Source organism: Mesocricetus auratus, unplaced genomic scaffold, assembly GCF_017639785.1.
Source record: "Mesocricetus auratus isolate SY011 unplaced genomic scaffold, BCM_Maur_2.0 Super-Scaffold_100030, whole genome shotgun sequence".
Taxonomy (NCBI): Eukaryota; Metazoa; Chordata; class Mammalia; order Rodentia; family Cricetidae; genus Mesocricetus; species Mesocricetus auratus.
The window spans coordinates 13,967,683-13,987,190 of NW_024429211.1; the positions used below are offsets into that span (position 1 = coordinate 13,967,683).

At 48.7% G+C, this 19,508-nt stretch overlaps 1 protein-coding gene across 1 annotated transcript in view; it reads right to left on the reverse strand.

Annotated features, from left to right (window-relative positions):
- The window catches only part of Nav2 (neuron navigator 2), a 347,498-nt gene that overhangs the window by 199,895 nt on the left and 128,095 nt on the right, over positions 1-19,508 (reverse strand). The window contains 1 exon segment of the mRNA XM_013122863.3: positions 85-157. Within this exon segment, the coding sequence (XP_012978317.2) occupies positions 85-157 (73 nt within the window).

Below are 19,508 nucleotides of genomic sequence, written 5' to 3' on the forward strand. Positions count from 1 at the left end.
CCCTGGTCTTGACTGCAGTCATTGCTTGTTTGGTAACAGGTGGCGGGCATCGCCAGCATTGAGGAGGCGTGGGCTCTGACTCACCTTCTGCAGACAGCCCCTGGGTGTTGATTCCCTTAGCTGCCAGGAAATTCAAGCAGGCATCTATGTTCTCAATCTGGAGGAGGAGAAAAACACAAGACACATTGAGTGCACATTCAGCTTTCTCCAGACACGCTCATTAGGAGTGAGCAAGTGCAGGCAGAATGCACCCAAAGCAACCAAGGAGATAGATGGAGAAGGTTAGGGCTCTCAAAGCCTTGCCTGTACTCGCACAGGAAGCAGTTACTTAACATCCCAGCCACATGGTGCCAGGAGTCGAGGCCTTGGATGGCTTACAGATGCCAAAAATAACTAGGGTGGAATGAGAGCTCCCATGGTGATCAATGTCACCACCGTGTGATCCTCAAAACTAAGCAGTTGCCAGTGACGCAGAGGTGGGGAGGAAACTGATAGACCCGCCCATCCTCTAGCTGCTGGGGGAAATTCCCCGTGGGTAGAGACGCCGGCAGCCGAAGGTCCAAACAGTGAGTGGCAGTTTCAGCAGGAATCCGTGTTCACCCACAGAATTCCCAGCCTGACAGGCATTGCAGGTGACGGCAGAGGCCAAGGACCTCTGGGATGTCGTTGTCCTGTATCCTCTCAGTGGCAAGGACACAGCCACTAGCCAGAGGTTGCCCATGTTTGCTCGTGTTGACACCAAGGCCAGGGACAAATCGATGCCAGGCCTTGAACAAAAAGCTATTAGGTCATCCCCAAAGGTCTCATTTCAGCTGTCAGGCCTAATTACTTTTTGTTTTAAAGGAGACTATTCTGGCTTGATGAATGTCTCTGGTGACCAAAAGTAAAAAGAAACCACTCTGACTAGGTACCGCCATCTCTGACTTCATAGAATTTGCACTACACAGTAAGGATTCCACTCTCATCCACAGATGACTCCTGCCACAGGATTTCCCAGACACCTCTGAGGTTTGTATGTACTCAAACCAGTATTTACTCTCCATTCCCGGGCAACGGCTAGATAGTCTGCATAGCCACAACCAGTGGGAAGTGTTTCATCTTAAAAGCTCTAACCCGAGGATAGTTCAGCTCTGTGTCAGTCTTTCCAAAGCTAGTGGCCACGCTGCTACCGACTTCCAACATTTTCCTTCTCCACCTATTTGTAGATCTGCGTCTACCTCCAGAGGTCTTGGGTTCTGGGGGTATATTATAATGTCCCACACATTCCATGCTTTTATCATGGTTTCATAGAGATGGTGGCTCTCATACATGGTGACCCTCATAGATGGTGGATCAAATAGAGATGGTGACTCTAATACATGGTGACTCTCATAGATGGTGACTCTCATAGAGATGGTGGCTCTCATAGATGGTGACTCTCATAGATGGTGACTCTCATAGATGGTGGCTCTCATAGATGGTGACTCTCATAGATGGTGACTCTCATAGATGGTGACTCTCATAGATGGTGGCTCTCATAGATGGTGACTCTCATAGATGGTGGCTCTCATAGATGGTGGCTCTCATAGATGGTGGCTCTCATAGATGGTGACTCTCATAGATGGTGACTCTCATAGATGGTGACTCTCATAGATGGTGACTCTCATACATGGTGACTCTCATACATGGTGACTCTCATACATGGTGACTCTCATAGATTGTGACTCTCATAGATGGTGACTCTCATAGATGGTGGCTCTCATAGATGGTGGCTCTAATAGATGGTGGCTCTCATAGAGATGGTGGCTCTCATAGATGGTGGCTCTCATAGAGATGGTGGCTCTCATAGATGGTGACTCTCATAGAGATGGTGGCTCTCATAGATGGTGACTCTCATAGAGATGGTGGCTCTCATAGATGGTGGCTCTAATAGATGGTGGCTCTCATAGAGATGGTGGCTCTCATAGATGGTGGCTCTAATAGATGGTGGCTCTCATAGAAATAGTGGCTCTCATTATTTAGCTAACTAAATAAGCCATGGGACACCTGACCGAAACTGTGACATCTTAGAAGAGCCCACACAGATCCAGTTTGAAGGGACTCTCTCCTGCTGCTTTATTTTTTTCTAAACTCAGGCTTCCTCTCCTTGGAAACACCCAGCCTCATCAGGCACACTGCTGCTGTATAGTCATGAGGGCCCCAGGTCCTACCATCTTGGAAGGGAGGGGAAAGCAGAGAGAGGGGAAGAGATCACTGCCCTGCCCTGGCACACGGTGTGGGAGGGGGCAGTTTGCTTCTGGTTGTAAGTATAATAAGAATTACATTTCTAAATACTCCTTTACCCTATTACAAAATTCTGCTTGTAAAAGAAAGTCTTAGCCATAAGAGAAAATACTGTCTGGGATGGCTTGTTTCTGATATCTAATGGAAGGCTGTGGACCCACAAAGAGACACGGTTATATACACAGATATATATGATATATAGTTATGTATATGCACATACACACATATTTATTTAAAGAGAGGCTCTTTAAATATGTGACCCAGGGTAAACTTGAAGGCTTAAGCAAGTCTCCTTCCTCAGTCTTTGGAGTTGCTGGCACTACAGGTACCCACAACCACCACCTCCAGTCCAAGCTGTTATCCCCACCACAGAAGTCTGGGATTTGTTGAAGGTTCTGAAACACCCCTGTAATCCAAGCACTTAGGAGGCAGAGGTGGAGAACTGGAAGCTGAAAGCCTACCAGGGGCAAGAGGAGACACTGTCTTAAAAGACAAGCAAGAACTGCAGAGACGATGCAGAGGTTAAGATCACTCGCTGCTCTCTCAGGGGACCTAGGTTCAGTTCTCAGCTCCCACATGGGACAGTCAGTGACTCTAGTTCCCAGAGATCTGGTGCCCTCATCTGGTTGATGTGACAGCAGGAACATGTGTGGTATACATGTATACATGCAGGCCAATAATCAGACATTATAAAATAAAATAAATCTTAAAAACTAAACAAAAGTACTGTATACCCATATAGTTTTTTTTATTTTACATGTATCATCTTTTTTTTAACATTCTTTAGATTTATTTATTTAGTATACAGCACGTGTCTATATGCCTGAAGGCCAGAAGAGCATGCCAAATCTCATTACAGATGGTTGTGAGCCACCATGTGGTTGCTGGGAATTGAACTCAGGTCCTCTGGAAGAACAGTCAATGCTCCTAACCTCTGAGCCATCTCTGCAGCCCCGCACCCTTTTTTAATAGGATGTGTTTATCTTGCATGTGGCTGATGAGAGAAGCTTAGGTTATTATATACCTGTGGGAAAAGAAGAACGGAAAACCTCATCTTTCACTGAGTTTTTATTAATGCAAAAATTAAAAGTGGTGCTGGAGAGATGGCTCAGAGGTTAAGAGCACTGGCTGCTCTTCCAGAGGTCATGAGTTCAATTCCCAGTAACCACATGGTGGCTCACAACCATCCTTAATGAGATCTGGTGCCCTCTTCTGGCCTGCAGACATACATGGAAGCAGGATGTTGTATTCATAAAAAAAAATTAGCAGTGGTACAGTTCTTATTTATCCTAGAAAGGGTCATGTAATAAGGCTAAATACTTTGGTACTAGAATAACAATGTGAAACTATGGGGGGCACTTAAGAAAAGCACTGTACAACACTGTACTTCTACAGAACTCTTCCCAAGGGTCAGGGACACAGTTACTCTGCACATCTGTAGAACATTCAGCGCACACAGCATCGTGCATAGCTCGCGGCAGGCTCTTCTTGCAAAGCTAGCCTTACTACATTTCAGTCAGCCATCTGCTAGGATTCCTTATAGTGGTAAGTCTTATGAGAAGAATGAAGAAGTCTAAGTAGGTCACCATTGTAAGAAGGCATACTTTCTCTTTAGTCACTTTTTTTCCCCCAAAGCTCTAATAGTCTTTCATAGGATTTCATGGTTTCATTCACATTCCTTCACTGGGTGTGGAGAAAGAGCGGAAGAGAAGGCATTACTGTATGGGCGACATCTTAAGGCTGCCATAATGCAGGTGGGGGGGTTGTCAACAGCCATCTTGTGTGTAGAGGTCAGTGGCAGTTGTACGATGTGCAGGACGGCCCTTTCTGGGGAAGGGTCGCCCAGTCAGACGGCCGACAGCGCTGAGGCCGAGAATGGTCAAGCTAGATGGTTCATTCAGTCAGTCAGCCTCAATGTGCACGTGTCAGGCACTGGTTCTAACCTTTGGATGCTACTGATTGTAGGGAAGGCCACACAATGGGGAGAATGAGACAAGGAAACTAAGGGAAGGCTTTTGACCAAGACCACCCAGGTCAATGCAAGGGCTGGGGGCTGCACCCAACAAGCCCTCCTGTCTTGCTCTGGGGCCTGCAGTCACATATCTTCCTCTCTGGGAGCCACAGTGCCATTCCACACCCATCCTGATCCCTCCCGAAGCAGAGAGACTGGGGAAGCGTCTGAAATGTCTTTCCTTAGGTGAGAAGCAAGCTCTAGGGTGCCAAGGAAACCCAAGGGGTGACATCCGAAAGACTAAAATAAAAACTGGGCCACAGTGTAAAGGTCATCCACAAGACCACAACTACCTTGAAACTGTCCCCAGTGCCCTGAACTCTGCACCAGAGGAGTTAAAAAGAAATTTCTCAAGTCACAAATCCACTCTTTAATCATGTTCTTATGGGACTAGAAATCACTCCTGACAAGGGGGCTGGGACCCTCACTCTTTTCATCTGCACCCCAGGAATACAGTGAGGCTGGGGAGCAGGAAGGGGTCAGGCCTGGATTCCAACCGCTGACTTCATTTGGAATGAGATCAGAAGCAGGGCCTACCGCTTTGATCCCAGGCCTCTCGTGATTACAAGCTACCTTAAGGTTTTCCTCCAAATACAGCACAGGTGAACAATCTAGCTCCTTGGCTGTCAAGACTGCAAGCCACCGCCCCACCACAGCAGCATTCCAGGGCTTGTTATATTGCAAAAAAATGCCCTCATGACACCTCTAGAGAGGTTCCTGGCTCATGTGTGATCCAGACATCCAGTGTGAGCTGAGCATCCCGTTAACGCTGGGAGGCAGAGAGAGGGAGAGGGGACTCTTTACAAGACAAGTATGTAAATAGGACCAGAACTGCTCATTAGCACGGTGCAGCCAACATAAACCACTTTCCAAAATTAGCTAAAAGAAAACAAATCTGTGTGAAGCCTGACATTCCAGTATTGCCTAAGGGGTCTGGGGATGGATGAGAAGGCTTTTGTAATTGTTGCCATAGAGATGGGTCAAGAGCTCTGGGTTGCTCTAGTGGGCAGCGTCGGTTAAGGTTGGAAGCCCAGCAGAGGGGCCGCCATGTGGTCTAGACACAGAAGGTGACTATCTGAAGGACAGGGCAGGAGAAAGGAACAGATGAAGGCCAGAATGCCTTCCCCAGAGTCCCATTTGGATCCTGACGAATGCAGAACCGCCTCCACCGTGAGTAGTCCTTTCTCACGGTCTGCTGTCACTTCCAACTTGAAGGGGTTCTCTGCAGCACCTGCACATGAGGTTTGCAGGACAACCTCCACAGTCTTAGGACTCAGAAGTCAGTCCATCCTGTAAATCAGTACTCAAGAGACACAGAGGCAGGGGCGTATCTGTGAGTTCAAGGCCAGCCAGGTACATATAGCAAGTTCCAGGTCAGCCTGGGATTAAGTAGTGAGAAACAAATGGAAAAAAAGCTCACACTTCACTTGTGATCAAGACATGACTGGGTCTCATGCTAACAAACATGCAAACTGCAGAGGAAGTACTGTTGTCTGTCTCCTCCCTAGCTTGGACAGTGATCAAATACCATCTGTTGTAGCAGTTGCCATGACAACATCTTTCTCTGAATACCAGCAGAGTTGAGGGCAAAGCACTCGAAAATGCTGAATGCAAGCAAAGATGACTGTCTCTGCTGGAGCCTAGCGCTCTTGGCAGAACGGGGCCTTGGCCGTACCAAGTTCACACAAACTTCTCACTGTGCCCCATTGGTGCTCCTCTCCACTGTGGAAGAGGGACAGGAACTGTTACATCAAAGCCAAGCCAAGTCACAGCCATGTTTTTATTAAAAACAAAACAAAAAATCCACAAGATGCCCAGACCCTAGGTGAGGCAAGATTTGAACATGCAAATTCTGTCACTCAAAAAGCAGTGTGACTTCTAAAATTTATATATTAGCTCAAATGATTTGTGTGTGTGGAGAGAGAGAGAGAGAGAGAGAGAGAGAGAGAGAGAGAGAGAGAGAGAGAGAGAGAGCTCTTCATTCCTGATTTCCTGATGGTGCTACTTGCTATCAAAAGTAACCATCACTGGGCTGTCAATACGGCTCAGCAGGTAAGGGTGCCTCTGCCATACAGTCCTGATGACTTGAGTTTCAGCTCAGGACCCCACAGTGGAAGGAGGACCTTTCCTTCACCAGGGCAACTGCATCCGCATCCTTCCTAGCCAAGCCTGAGGATGGGCTATTCTGTGTTGGGCGTGGCTCCAGTCACAGCCTCCATATGAAGCTCTAGAGGTTATGGACTTGAGAGATGAGGAGGCGCACAGAATGTTTCCTATCTAAAGGTTACCGTGCTCCTCTGATAACCTTCCCTCATTTCTGTAGGGAGCAGAGGAAGCTCTGAGTGAGTGAAGTCTTGAGTCAACGTGTATTGTTGACATGGGAATGGCCATGCTAAGGACTCAAGGCCTCAGACCCATGGGATGATAGGAAAGCCATTCCTCATATGGGTCAGGCTCAGAAAGGCCAAGCCTCTCTGTTCAAGTCCAAGTGCTTACAAATGACTGATCAATGTGTCCAAACAGCAACAGCAGCTTTCTTCTCCTGGATGTCCACAGCCTGAGGCTGCTCAAGCCCTCCCGCGTGGTAATAAACAGTCCGGTGCCACTTTCTCAGTGTGCACACAGTCCTCCGGACCCCTGCCTTCCCATGCGCGTGCGTTGTGTTTGCGTCTGTCTTCTCTTCATTCTCTCTTCAGTCAGGGTTCCCAGAGACCCGAGACACACAAGGCAAGGTATGTCTCTATGTCCGCTCATACAAATTAGATAAATAAATAAAAGAAGAATAGCAACTCAAAAGAAAATAAAAAACACAATAAAATTAAAAAAAACCAAACTACACTCTGGGGACACGTCCTCCTAAACACTGGTCGCCGCCTTTCCTGTACCTGCTAAGGGGGTGTGCCGGGTGCCTGCTCTGCCAAACACACTCTGGTTCATCCCATCTCTGTCAGTGTAGCCCCGGGAAAGCTCACACAGAGCTTTCATTTCAGATGGAGGCTTCAGAAGTGAGGGCGCATACCCCAGTCGTCCATGTTTTCCCAGACAGAAGAGTCCTGGGATCATCCGGGCCTGGCCTGCAGATCAGCAGGCTGCCGCTTGCCTGGATGGTTTGTCAATCTGCTTTTCAGGGATGCTAAGTAAGGGGCACAAAGTCTTGGCCGGATGGGAGGGATGAGTTCCGGTCGTCTCACACAAAGAAGGCACACAAGAGTGAACACTATTGTCTAAGCAGAACAGCTAGACATGAGAACTGGGAATGCTGTCCCTCAAAGAAACATTCACGTCCTAGATGATGGGTAGCTTGTCATCAAGACGATCAGAGCACCACATATGAACGGTGAAACATCAGGCTCTATCTCAAAGACATATGACTGTCTGTTAAAAGCAAGTTGCTAGCCCCCTTCCCCCCGCCTTTAATTTACATGTGTCAGTGTTTTGCCCGCATGAGGGTGGCGGGTGCCCTGGAACTAGAGTACAGACAGCTCAGCGCGGGCATGTGTGCCACAGCATTCTATTCTGAAGAGGCAGTTCTTATCTCTCACCTTTATATGCATTCTAGGGACCCAACTCAGGTCCCCAGGTGGCATAGGAAGCACCTTTACCCACCGAGCTCTCACCAGCCTTGGTTTTTTTTTTGAGACAAGGTCACACTCTATGGTCCAGGCTGGCCTCAAACGGGCAGTCGTTTTATTTTCCCGTGTGTAGGATTATAGTCATAAGCCACCATGCCCAGTCCATTTACTAATCTAAAAAAAAAGGCAACTTAAGCTCTCCTCACAGGTCCCAGACACTGTCATCAGATACGGGAGCTGCTTTTGAGCCAGAGAGAGCTTACCCATCTCTGCGGGCTCGAAGCTAGAAAGCCTGGGAAAGTGGGAATAGGGCTGGGTGTGGCACACGGCTCTATGTCCGCCTGGTTCCCTTCCTTCTCGGCTGCCTTGCCCAGCTCCTTCCTGCGATTTGGCAGCATTATCTACCATACCGTTTATAATATTTATAACTTTAGCTTTCCAAGATGCTGTCAAGAGTTCCTCGAGAAAAAAAGAAAGGAAACTTTATAGGAGTTTCTCTGATGTTTTAGCAAATGGGTAAGTCCATATGGATACAAAAAAAAAATCTAGAGGGGAAGAAATTGAAACCAAGCCTCTCAAATTCCTCCGGTGACTATCTTTTTCCATTGTGTCTCCAACTGCCTAGACTAGTTCATTTTCCTAGGGTTTTCCAACTTTCCAAATTTTCGCTTGAAACAAATGGAGCCTGACAGAGGTGCTAAAGCCAGTCTGCACTCTGGAGACTTCCAGAGTGGATCTCCAGAGCTGAGCTCTGCCTGATTTCACAGACGGCGGCATTGTAAGCAGAGGCAAGCCACTGGTAGCGGGGACCTTTGCACAGCGTGGCTGGCCATGCTCTACGCGTTCAGTCAGAACGCAGCTCTCCCTTCTCCCCGCTCCAATTCCTCCCTTCCCCGTTCTTGTTTGCTTTTCTCTAGCTGTGACTAAACACTGACCATCAGCAACCTGGGGAGGAAAGGGACGCTCAAGGCAGCACCTGCTGGATGTCTGCCTGCCTCCTTCAGCCTGCCTGGAATGATGATTCTGGGCTTGTTCCCTCTGGCCCGGGCTCAGCTAGCTGCCCAGGGCCAGCCCTGCCTGACAGTGGGTCGGGCCCTCCTGCCATCAATTAGCAGTTAAGAAAATGCCTCACAGAGGGGGCTGTGGGTGGGCACGGTCCGTTCAAGCCTTCAGTTGCAGTTCCAGGTGAATCAGGGTTTCCGTCACGTTGACAGCTGAAGCTAACTATGACACCATCACTCTGAGAAGTCGAGAACTCCAAGTGAGGAGCGGAGTACGAACAGAAAAGGGAGGAGGGCCAAGGGGGCCATCTCCAAGTGCCTCATGCAGGTTACCAGGGGCTGGAGGTGTCCGTCACAGGCACAAACTTTCAGCTGTTAAGCAAGGCCCTCGGGATCAAAGGCACAGCAGGAGCGGCGATAGGCAGATGTGCCAATTAAGCCAATGATGAGAAGCATACACCATGTGAATGACTGCTGCTGCTTGGATCTGAAATGCCAGTGAGATACTGAAAGGCACTAAGGGCTCCACACCCCCAGCAGGTGCTACTGGGCATGGTGGGTGGCCTAGTCGCTGCGGGTATGCTAAAAGGGACAGGTGGGCTTTGCGTGTTCCCCACCATGATGCAGTGGTTGCCTTTGCTGTAGACCCAGGAGCGACAGGATGCATCAGCTGTGGAGTGAGGCCTCCAAACCAGGGCGCCCGGATGAAACGTTTCTCTTCCGAAGCTGATCCTCTCTGGAGTTTGTTACAGTAACGGGAAAGCTAACCCCGTAAAAGCAAATCTACATTTTGCAGAAATGCTTGGCTTTACCCAGAGAGAAGGAACAAACCCAGACACTAATTTTAACCAGAAAAATCATGACTTCCAGTTCTCCAAACACGAGGAAGCATAGGACAATGGACACTTGCAGAAGAAGCTTGTCTGGGAAGTGAATACAAGTCTCACATAGTCCTTGAAAAACATCAATGAAACACCTGCTCTCTTCCAGGACCCAGCCTAGATGCAGACAGCACAGCGACAGTCAGAATGATACTGTCTTTCCTCAAGGAGCAGCCAGCCTACTGGGCATGCACTGGCTTCCGAGTAAACAACCACTCTATAAATTCAGTCACAACAGTGTTAAGAGTCAGCTTCCACAGTCAGAGCTAGCCACGGGCTCGCCATGCTCTGTGTCTTCCTGTAGCCTTGTGTGTTTACAGTCCTACACGCAGGCTACCACAAGCCAGAACAACAAAGCAAACGGATGGCATAACCCCTTTTATCCAAAAAAGCTGTTTGCAGGTATAGTTGGGGAGGTTGGACTGGAATCACATGCCATCCCTAATCACTGACATAGAGTTGGGAATTCTGCAAGTCACATGCGAGACACCTCAAAACCAAGAGAGTAGATTTGACCAGTACTTCTAGACTCTATAATATGACTAAGGCCATTATGCCACTGGGAAACTACGAGAGCAAAAAAATAATTTAAATAGCATTAATAATTGAAGTAGTCGGGGGCTGGAGAGATGGCTCAGAGGTTAAGAGCATCGGCTGCTCTTCCAGAGGTCCTGAGTTCAATTCCCAGCAACCACATGGTGGCTCACAACCATCTGAAATGAGATCTGGTGCCCTCTTCTGACCTGAAGGAATATACACAGGGAGAACACAGTATACATAATAAATAAATAAATCTTTAAAAAAAATAATTGAAGTAGTCCTCAACTCTGCTTCCTGGAGAACGGGAACGGCAGAGACATGATGTGGCCATGAATGAGGAAAAGTCAAAGGACATGGAAAGGCTCCGTTGCAGGAGACCCCTGAGCTTCCCAAGGCTACACGATCCCTGGTACACCTGTGCGGAAACAGTGCCGGCGTTTGGCTGGTAACAGGATACTAATCTCTGTCACTATTTATACCTTTGTGCAAGCATTCAGTCGAGACAAACAAAGCTTCCACCTACTGTGTAGAACTTCATGTTTATTAAAAAGAACAGAACGGGAATACTGACCACTTCGTGTTAAGAAGACGGAGGCCATCTACTCACCATGGCTACACAAAGGGCTAAGAGTAACAGCTGGGTGATGGTGAAAGAGTCCACTCTACACCAGCTAATAAACAAAGCAACCGGTAGACTCTGAAAATCAGAACCAAGTCCCCAAAAGTCCTTCTTAAAGGGGTTTCATAAGAACACTGGCACATGATACATGGAGATGGAGATCAGGGAATGGGGGAGGCAGCTCTGTTGGTAAAAGGTTTACCTTGTAAGCATGAAGACCTGAGTTCGAGCCCAGAGACTAGAAAAGGCCAGACACAGTGAAACCTCAGCATGAGTAAGGCGGAGACAAGTGGACCCTTGGGCCTCGCTGGTTAGTCAGTCAGCTGTAAGGTCCAAGGGAAACTCCAATTCCACAAACCCCCCAAACGTAGTCCAAATACCCAGAAATGAGCTCAACATGACTATAGGAGGATTTCTAGAGGTTAGATAATAGCCAGCATTCCTCAGGAACTTGTAAAACAGGTTCCCCTCTGCCAAAGGGAGTCATTTCTCTTACTTCTGACAGAAGGAACACATGGCTATCTGTGGTGTCTACTGGAATATCAAAGGTCATGCTGTCCTCCAGGGTACCGCAGTATCACAAGCACCTGCTACAGATTTCAAAGTCCATGCTAGCTTAGCATCCTAGCCCTTCTCATCTCCTCCCTCCCCTATCTTATACTCCTCACAGAGCTCCCTCCCTGCAACTTATCATTCTCCTTATAACCCTGCTACTCTTGTTATGCGCTCTCTCTCTGTCTCTGTCTCTGTCTCTCTCTCCCTCCCTCTGTCTCTCTCTCTCTGTCTCCCTCCCTCTGTCTCCCTCCCTCCCTCTCTCCCTCCCTCCCTCTCCTCCCTCCCTCCCTCCCTCCCTCCCTCCCTCCCTCTCTCTGGGATGAAATGTGATCTCTCTGTTTCCTGACTGCCCAGCTGCTGCTATGGCTTCCCCACCATGAGGAACTCCATCTCTCTGGAACTACAAGGCAAAACAAGCCTCTCCTTCCCTGGGCTGTTCTTAGTCAGGGTATTTTATTACAGAGATAGAAAAATAAACTCACACAGTGTTTCTCACAAGTCAAAATGCTTCTGGAACAAGAATCTTTCAAACTACAACAGGGCCAGGCACAGGATTCCTTAAGTTCATAACACTTGCAACCATATCATAGTTTAGGGGAGTCAAAATGTGTGCTAGGGAACAAATTGAAGAGGCTGGGTACCAGAGGGATATGAGGAGTCGGGACTACAGCTCAGTAGCAGAACACCGGCCTAAGATGGATGGAAAGACCCTGGGTTTGGTCCTTCACAGTGCAAGAAAAAAAAAGTAGGTGGAGATGGTGATGTCACAAACCCAGTCCACACCAGCCCGGAGAGAGTAGCGGCTGCCCAGTTTTAGACAATGTTTCCCATAAAGAGCCAACTCATTGATTATCTTTCCACCAAAGCAGTAAATCGATTTTGATCAGTCTCATTTCACTGAGAACATCAGTCGGGCTTTTCTTCTTTTTAGGTTTTTCTGCCCCTGCACGTGAGACTCGCTAATCCCTGCTCCAATGAGCACAGGGACTCACAGTTCTTGTGCACACGCATAGACTTCGGGTGCCTTCAAGGGCAAACGGGCATTCTGTGCTAAGTTCTGTTTCATGGAGATATAAAAAGAAAATTAAAAACCACACATACAAAAAGCCAGTCCCTTTGATGCTAGGCTGAACATAAGAACCCCATGAGGACATGTGCAGGGAGGTGGGCCCAGGCATAAGGCCCAGATGGCTTTTATACAAATCGCGATCCAAATGGTTATAAATCATCACTGGATTTCTCTTTCTGCTCAGGAAAGTCTGAGGCATGCTACACACCCCACCCCACCCCCACCCCCTCACCCTGGCACCAGGGCCTCCCTGAGCACCAGGTTACCAGCTATCACTCTGGACTCATCCTCAGGCCTGGCATAGCCGTGAGACAAAACCCCTTCAGATTTCCACCGAGCATTTACCAGGGTAAGACCTCCCTGCCTGCAAAGTCGCTCGTGTCTAGTAGGGAATGTTAGACTCGGAAATCCTAGACTCACATCTAGTAGTGCGCTGAGGAGATTAAGACATTCTGTTTCTGTTTCAAAGCTTTGTTATTCTCATGCAGCCCAGGGGCCTCGCACAGCCGGGGTGGGGGTGGGGTGGGGGGGGTGAGAAGGCTCAGCAGGTAAAGGTGGCTACTGCTAAGCCTGGAAACCCTGACCTGAGTTTGATCCCTGGAATCTACCTTTTGCATGTCTGTCCTCTGACTGCACACATGCATCATAGCACACACATACACATACACACACCAAACAAACGAACGAACTTGGGGAAGAAAAGTCTCTTGTAAAATTTGCCTAAATGTCATGGGAATTACAAGACAGACATAAATTAGGACCCTAGAATATATCCACAGGGCAAATTAAGGGTCCTAGAGACCGAGGAACTAGGTAGGACTATAGGGATTTAATTCACTTCCATGAGACCAGAGCCACAGACAGGTACAAGCAGACCCCACCCATCAGCTTAGAATATGCAATGTTCTTAAAGACTGTCTCCCAGAAGAGCACCAGATTAAGTCCTATGCTAACCTCAGCAGACATTTTGTAAACACTGCCAACTTAAAACATTTGGAACACCCCGACGCCTAAATACTGTGCTTAAAAGTATATTTGAACAGATACATGCCCAGAGGGGATTTTCTTTTTTCTTTGCTTTCTTTTCCCATAAAAAATGTTTTTTTCAGGCAGTCTCGCTATATAGTTCAGTCTGCCCTTGAATTCATGGCAATCCTCCTGCCTCAATCTCCTGAGGTACTGGGATTACATGTGTGCCACTAAGCCCAGCTGAGGCTTTTCTCTTACATCTAAGGCAATGTTGGACAAGTGGGTTTCGACCTTGGTGGCCCGAGCAACTCATGGAAGCTTGTAACAGTGGTCAACGCTCCCACTCCTCCTAGACCGCTGGGGTGAAAAAGTTGTAGGTCCAGGCCCAGAACCTTCCATTTACCATATTCCTCATGTTCACTAAAGTTTGAGAAGCCTGGCTTAAGAGGCTGTGCCAAGCAGGAGTAACTTACTACTCTGATGTCTCTTCATACACCTTCCTATCTGATATGAGTTGGGAATGGCGCTTCGCAGATACGATGCCAGGGTGGCTTGTGGGTTCCAGATCAGCCTGGCTACGTGATGAAAACTTGTCTCAAAAAAATTAAAAATAAAAATAAATTAAAAAAACTAAAACTGAGAGAAACTGTAAGAGAAGACACAGAATGGGAGAATTCCTTGGCCTAGAACAACTTGGAAAATGTTCAAGCATTTTAAAGTATTATACTTGTTACACGTCTGAAGAGTAGCATTGCTTCTGCCTCTGAGAAGTCCCGAGTGGTCAGATCATTCACAGTCCAGCTCTTGCATCTGAAAAGCATGAGCTGAACACGTGTAACCTGGATAGCCCAACAGCAGGAAGGAGGTAACGAGATGGAAAGCAGGCTACTTGCAAGACAGCACTTTGGCGTTATTTAATAACACATAAAATATGACCAACCTCTCATAAAAATGGCCTAAACATCATGTCAATTGCAAGACAAACATACGTGAGTCGGGGAGCGTGACCCACGGGCGTTTACATTTGCAGAAGCATCAGCTCTGAGAGCTCAGATGAAACGGCACGGCCTTTCACGGCTGCGCAGAGTCTGGGGTACCTGCGATGCAGGGGCCAGGGGTGGGGGTGGGGGGCAGGAGAACGTGCCAGAAATGGACAGTGACTGCTCTATAGGCCTCCTACCTGCACCTGCTTGGAGGGTGCGGGCCTCGGGAGCTCTTTCTTCTCTTCCCTCATGCTCACAAACCGTGAAGGCACCACCCAGCCTTACAGGAAGGAAAGAGCCTGGCCAGCTGTGGCCAAGAATCCCCGGAACTTCCCTTCTGATCTGGTAGTCACTGTGCTTGAATCCTAGAGTGTGTTAGCTTCCAGATGCTCCTATGAGCACACAGCTTAATGGCTTAGAACAACGCACTGATTTGCATGGTCAGATGTCCCCACACTGGCCTTACAGAGCTAAGTTCACAAGCTCTGTCCATCTGTGTTTCAGAGCTGTATTCATTTGAGCAGCCTCTACAGCAGGAGGTCTTCCTAGTGCCCCTGCATTCCATGGCTCCTGGCCCCTTCCTCTGTCTCCAAAGCTGGCAGCACAGGACCCGGCCAGGATCTATTATTTCCTGCCCCTTAAAGGATCCTTGTGCCCACCCCAGGTCTGCCCAGATAACGACTCATGTTACAATCCTCAGCTCGCAAAAATAACGTGAGCGCAGGTCATAGGGATCAGGATGCCACACAGATGTGGGGTCCTTGCTCAGCCTTACGTCACTTTGCGAGCATGAGAAAACTCCTTGTTGCGCTGATCAATAGGGAGTGGATGGGTGGCGTGCAGTGGGGATGCCAATCTGATGAGCAATTGATCTAAGCCCCTTACACGGGACCCCTCTCCCCTCACAGCCTGTCTAGAGACAGCTTGCATTCTCCCTTTTTACAAGAGAGAAGCTGCCTCAGAGAGATCTGGGCTCTGCCTAGCTCACACACTGAGCAGCCCTAACCCATTACAGCCCATGCTCATCATTTTTTCCGCCCTGACTCTCCTTCCCATGGGACAGTTTGTCCCCCTAAGCCCCTGCTTATGTCTCCTTAAGGGTTGGTAGGACAATGCAATTTCCACCCCTGTGTCACATAGTTGGTTCTCCTCCTTCGATCACTGTCCATATACAATGACATAATATGAAGGCACTTGCTAGAGCCAGGCTTCTGGCGAGTGAACCTCAGAGTGCTACTCCCTGGAGCTGGGTGACCCCAGACAAGTTACTGAGCTGTTGGCTGCCTCAGTTTCCTTCCTTATTAAAACAGAAGTAGTCATGTCTGCGTGTGCGGGATATGTGAAAACAGTCAGTCAATGCAAAGTGTCTGCAGCACGGTGTTCAGCACACAGTGTGTACAAAGGTGTTTCCTGTACAATACTGTATGAAAACAGTCAAAGAGCACGAGGAACAAAGGCTGTGAGGAGGGAGAGAAGGGAGGGGGTGCTCTTTATCGTAACCTCCGGTCAGCTCTGTAGAGCCCCACATCCAGATTCCTCGTTAAACTTAACAGGAACAGATTACACTCCTCATCCTGAGAGCTGCCAGGAGACGGAAATGAACACAGCATCCGAAGCACTCGGAGCAGTGGCTCGTCGCGGAACAGCGGCTTGCCATCCTTGTCATCTCGGCATTAATCTCTGGTAGCAACCCGCTGGATGGCTCAGCGTGCTACTTAAGACAACAAAAAAGAATTCAAGCTGAAAACGAGATGTGTGTCCTGACAAGTGGCATTTCCTACTCAAGTCTTCCAGATCAATCTAGGAAGAACTAAGAGAGGGGAAGAAGTTTCCAGAACACTGCTAAATTTTCCTCAACTCCTACAAACAACTTTCCACGCTGATACCCAGGGTACCAATTGCTGCTGAAGGCGATGAAGTAGGACCACTACCACAAACACACCCTTGTCTGTCTGTCTCCCAGACAGACACTGAACGCCTGTTGTATGTCAGTCACTTGACTGACAGAGGCTTTGGCAGCTCAGGAGAGAAGGTGAGAGGTGCATATCTCCTATAAGGACGGCTCTGGGGAACACACACACACACACACACACACACACACACACACACACGCACGCACGCACGCGTGCGCACACACCAGGCACACAATGATGTCAGCTCTTCTGGAAACAACTGACCTGAGCATTAAAGGCCTTGATGCCCCAGAGAGGACATGTAGAAGGTCAACCTAGGAGACCAGACAATACACATCAAGGTACAAACCCTGAACACACCCAGCCTTCCTCACAGAGTGTCCATCAGCAGAGCCAAAGGGGACAGTAGGATCCCGAAGGGCCTTCTAGCTGCTCTTGAACGTGCAAAAGAGGAACGGAGAACCGACAGCAGTTCTTAACAGACCTGAGTTCAGTTCCCAACACCCAAGTCAGGCAGCTCACAGCCACCTATAACTCTAGCTCTAGGGGATTTGACACTTCTGGGCTCCTTGGGCACCTGTGCTCACTCATCCACAAATCCACACATAGACACATACACACAGAAATACAACGAATCTCTAATGAAACAAACCAAAACAAAGGTCTAAGGTAGAGAGAGATACAGACATGGAGACTGCTACCACCTTTAAAATGCTAATAGCCCAAATCAACCAGGATGGCGGGAAGGCCACTGGGTAGGAAACTATGGGTGCTTCTTGATCCTGGCTTCTTCCTACTTTGCTATAAACTCTGAGTGGCCTCTGAGTTTTCCCTCATTCCTTCATGCTTCTGTAACATGTGTGTGCCCTCAAGGCCATGTAAAAATAGACTCAGGAGCCTGGGGCAGAGGCAAGTCAGCTGCCCTAGGATCTCAGACACTCCTAAGGCATGCGGCTGGCTTGCTGGCAGCTGCTGGAGGGCTCCTGGTCACTGTGCCTAGAAATTTGATCTGGTTGCAGATGTCCCTCTCCTGGCCCAGGAAGATCTGCAGAGAAAGGCTGAGAGACCTGGCGCCTAGAGGCATCTCAACGAGGAGCCACCTGCCCGCGGCAGCAAGTGAGTTCTCAGTGACAGGGCACCTTGGGCCTTTCCCAGAAACATTCAGACCTCTCCCTTCCTGCTAGCTCCTAGCCAAGTCTGATTGCTGCTGTCTGTCTCCAAAGTCAAGAGACATGGAGAACCAGGGCAGGTGAGGTGGAAGACACCATGTTTTTTTTTTATTGTGTCCCTTCTCCAAGTCAATGAAGACCCCAACTTCTCCTCCTCCTCCTGGGTGAATATCCTATTCCCCCAAATCCTCAGTTTCCGTATGCAAACATAGATTAAAAATCATCCCTCCTCCTTAAAGCCATGCCGATCCCTAATACTGCCAGCTTGATGGAATTTAGAATCACCAAGGAAACAAGGGCATCCCTGTGTGGGAGCCTCCACATTGGTTTAAGTGAGGTTGGAAGAATCAACCCAATTTGGGAGGTACCGTTGTATGAGTTTGAGGTCCCAAACTGAAGGCAAAGGAGATAGTAAGTAAGTTGAGTACCAGCCTTTCTCTCTCTCCCTGCTTTCTGAACTCAGAAACGGCATGACCCGGATGCCTTAAGCTCCCGCCTCTGCTGCTTCCCCACCATGATGGACTGAACCCTCAAACTTCGAGCCAGATAAGCCCCACCCCATGTCCTAGTTGCCTCTGTCAGATTATTGCCATAGCAATGAGAAGACTAACTCTGTAACAGTGCTGAGAACCTCACACAACTAAGCGGGCTCCGGGCACGCGGTACCAGTTGGGTAAGCCTGACGCTTGCTCTGTGAGTTGTTTTGCTTCCCCCGCCCCCTCCCACAAGTTCCAGAGGAGGAAGTGAAAAGCTGGGACTAAGTGGATTATCAGGGCCACTCTGTGAAGGGACTGGGCAGGGGTGATCAGGAGATGAGGCTGGACACTATGCTGGATGAGTGTTTCTGTAGCAACTTACCAACTCTGACTCATCGCCTGAAGAACCAACCAACAATACCGAGAGGCACCCCGTGCCTAGCACTTAGACAAACTCTAAGGAAACGCTTTCAGGCAGGCACTGTCCTGATCCTGGTGGTAACAGAAAACAGTCCCCAGAGCTTGAACAACAAACCTTGGGACATAGTGAATGATTGCAAGATGCTTATGCACTGCAATCCTAGGGGTCAGAAGAAAAGAAGCCCTAATCTGATCACGGAGGGAAGGGAGGAGGAGGACCAGAGCTGGCACCTGCTGCCTTGGCCCTGGGGCCTGGTACTACCTTGCTTCTCCCTCAGCTCCATCACTGTGCCTTCCCAGGTGCTGGCCTTGGAAAAGGTTGGCCAGGGTAGGCCTGCCCTAAGGGGCCCACCCTTCTTGTAACAGCAATCCAGCTCTTATCACTTGTGAATGGGGGTTCTACGCAGAACACTGGTGGAGTGTTCTTCCCATGGAACTTGGAGATGTCTTCAAAGTTCTTCTATTCCCTTGTCCATACTTAAGTGCAGACTCTGTCTTGGCTACCTGCGCATTAGCATTTTTCACGGGGCAGAGGCAGGAGCAAGGGCATGCTCTAATAAGGGGGAGGGGTGCTGGGTTAGCCTGAGGTCTCTTGAGCCCCAGGGGACAGTGGGCCAACCTCTACAATCCACAACCTACTAAGCAGCTATATGCAAAAATCTGGGGGCTCTACCCCATGAGGAGGAAATAATTGACGTTTTCCCTCAAATTTCTCAAGGGCTTTACATCCTTAAAGACATGAGCCACTAAAATGATGGCATCAGCATCATCGCCATGGAAACTGCCAAGGAGGCAGGGAGAAGGAGGCAGCAAACTCACCTGCCCACTGCAAGGAGATGAACTCAGGATGTTTACCCAGTCCTCTAGCAGCCCCTGGGGCAAACCCTGTCTGCTTTAGTGTGCTTTACCATTGTAATCGCTGTGAGTTAGCAGCATTTCCGTGGTCCCACTAGTTCACACACAAAAACTCTACGAGCTGTGTGCTATTATCATTTCATTTCACAGGACAGGAAACTAGAGGCTTCAAAAACAATTAATTCCAGGCCACAGAACAGCAGGAAGGAGCTG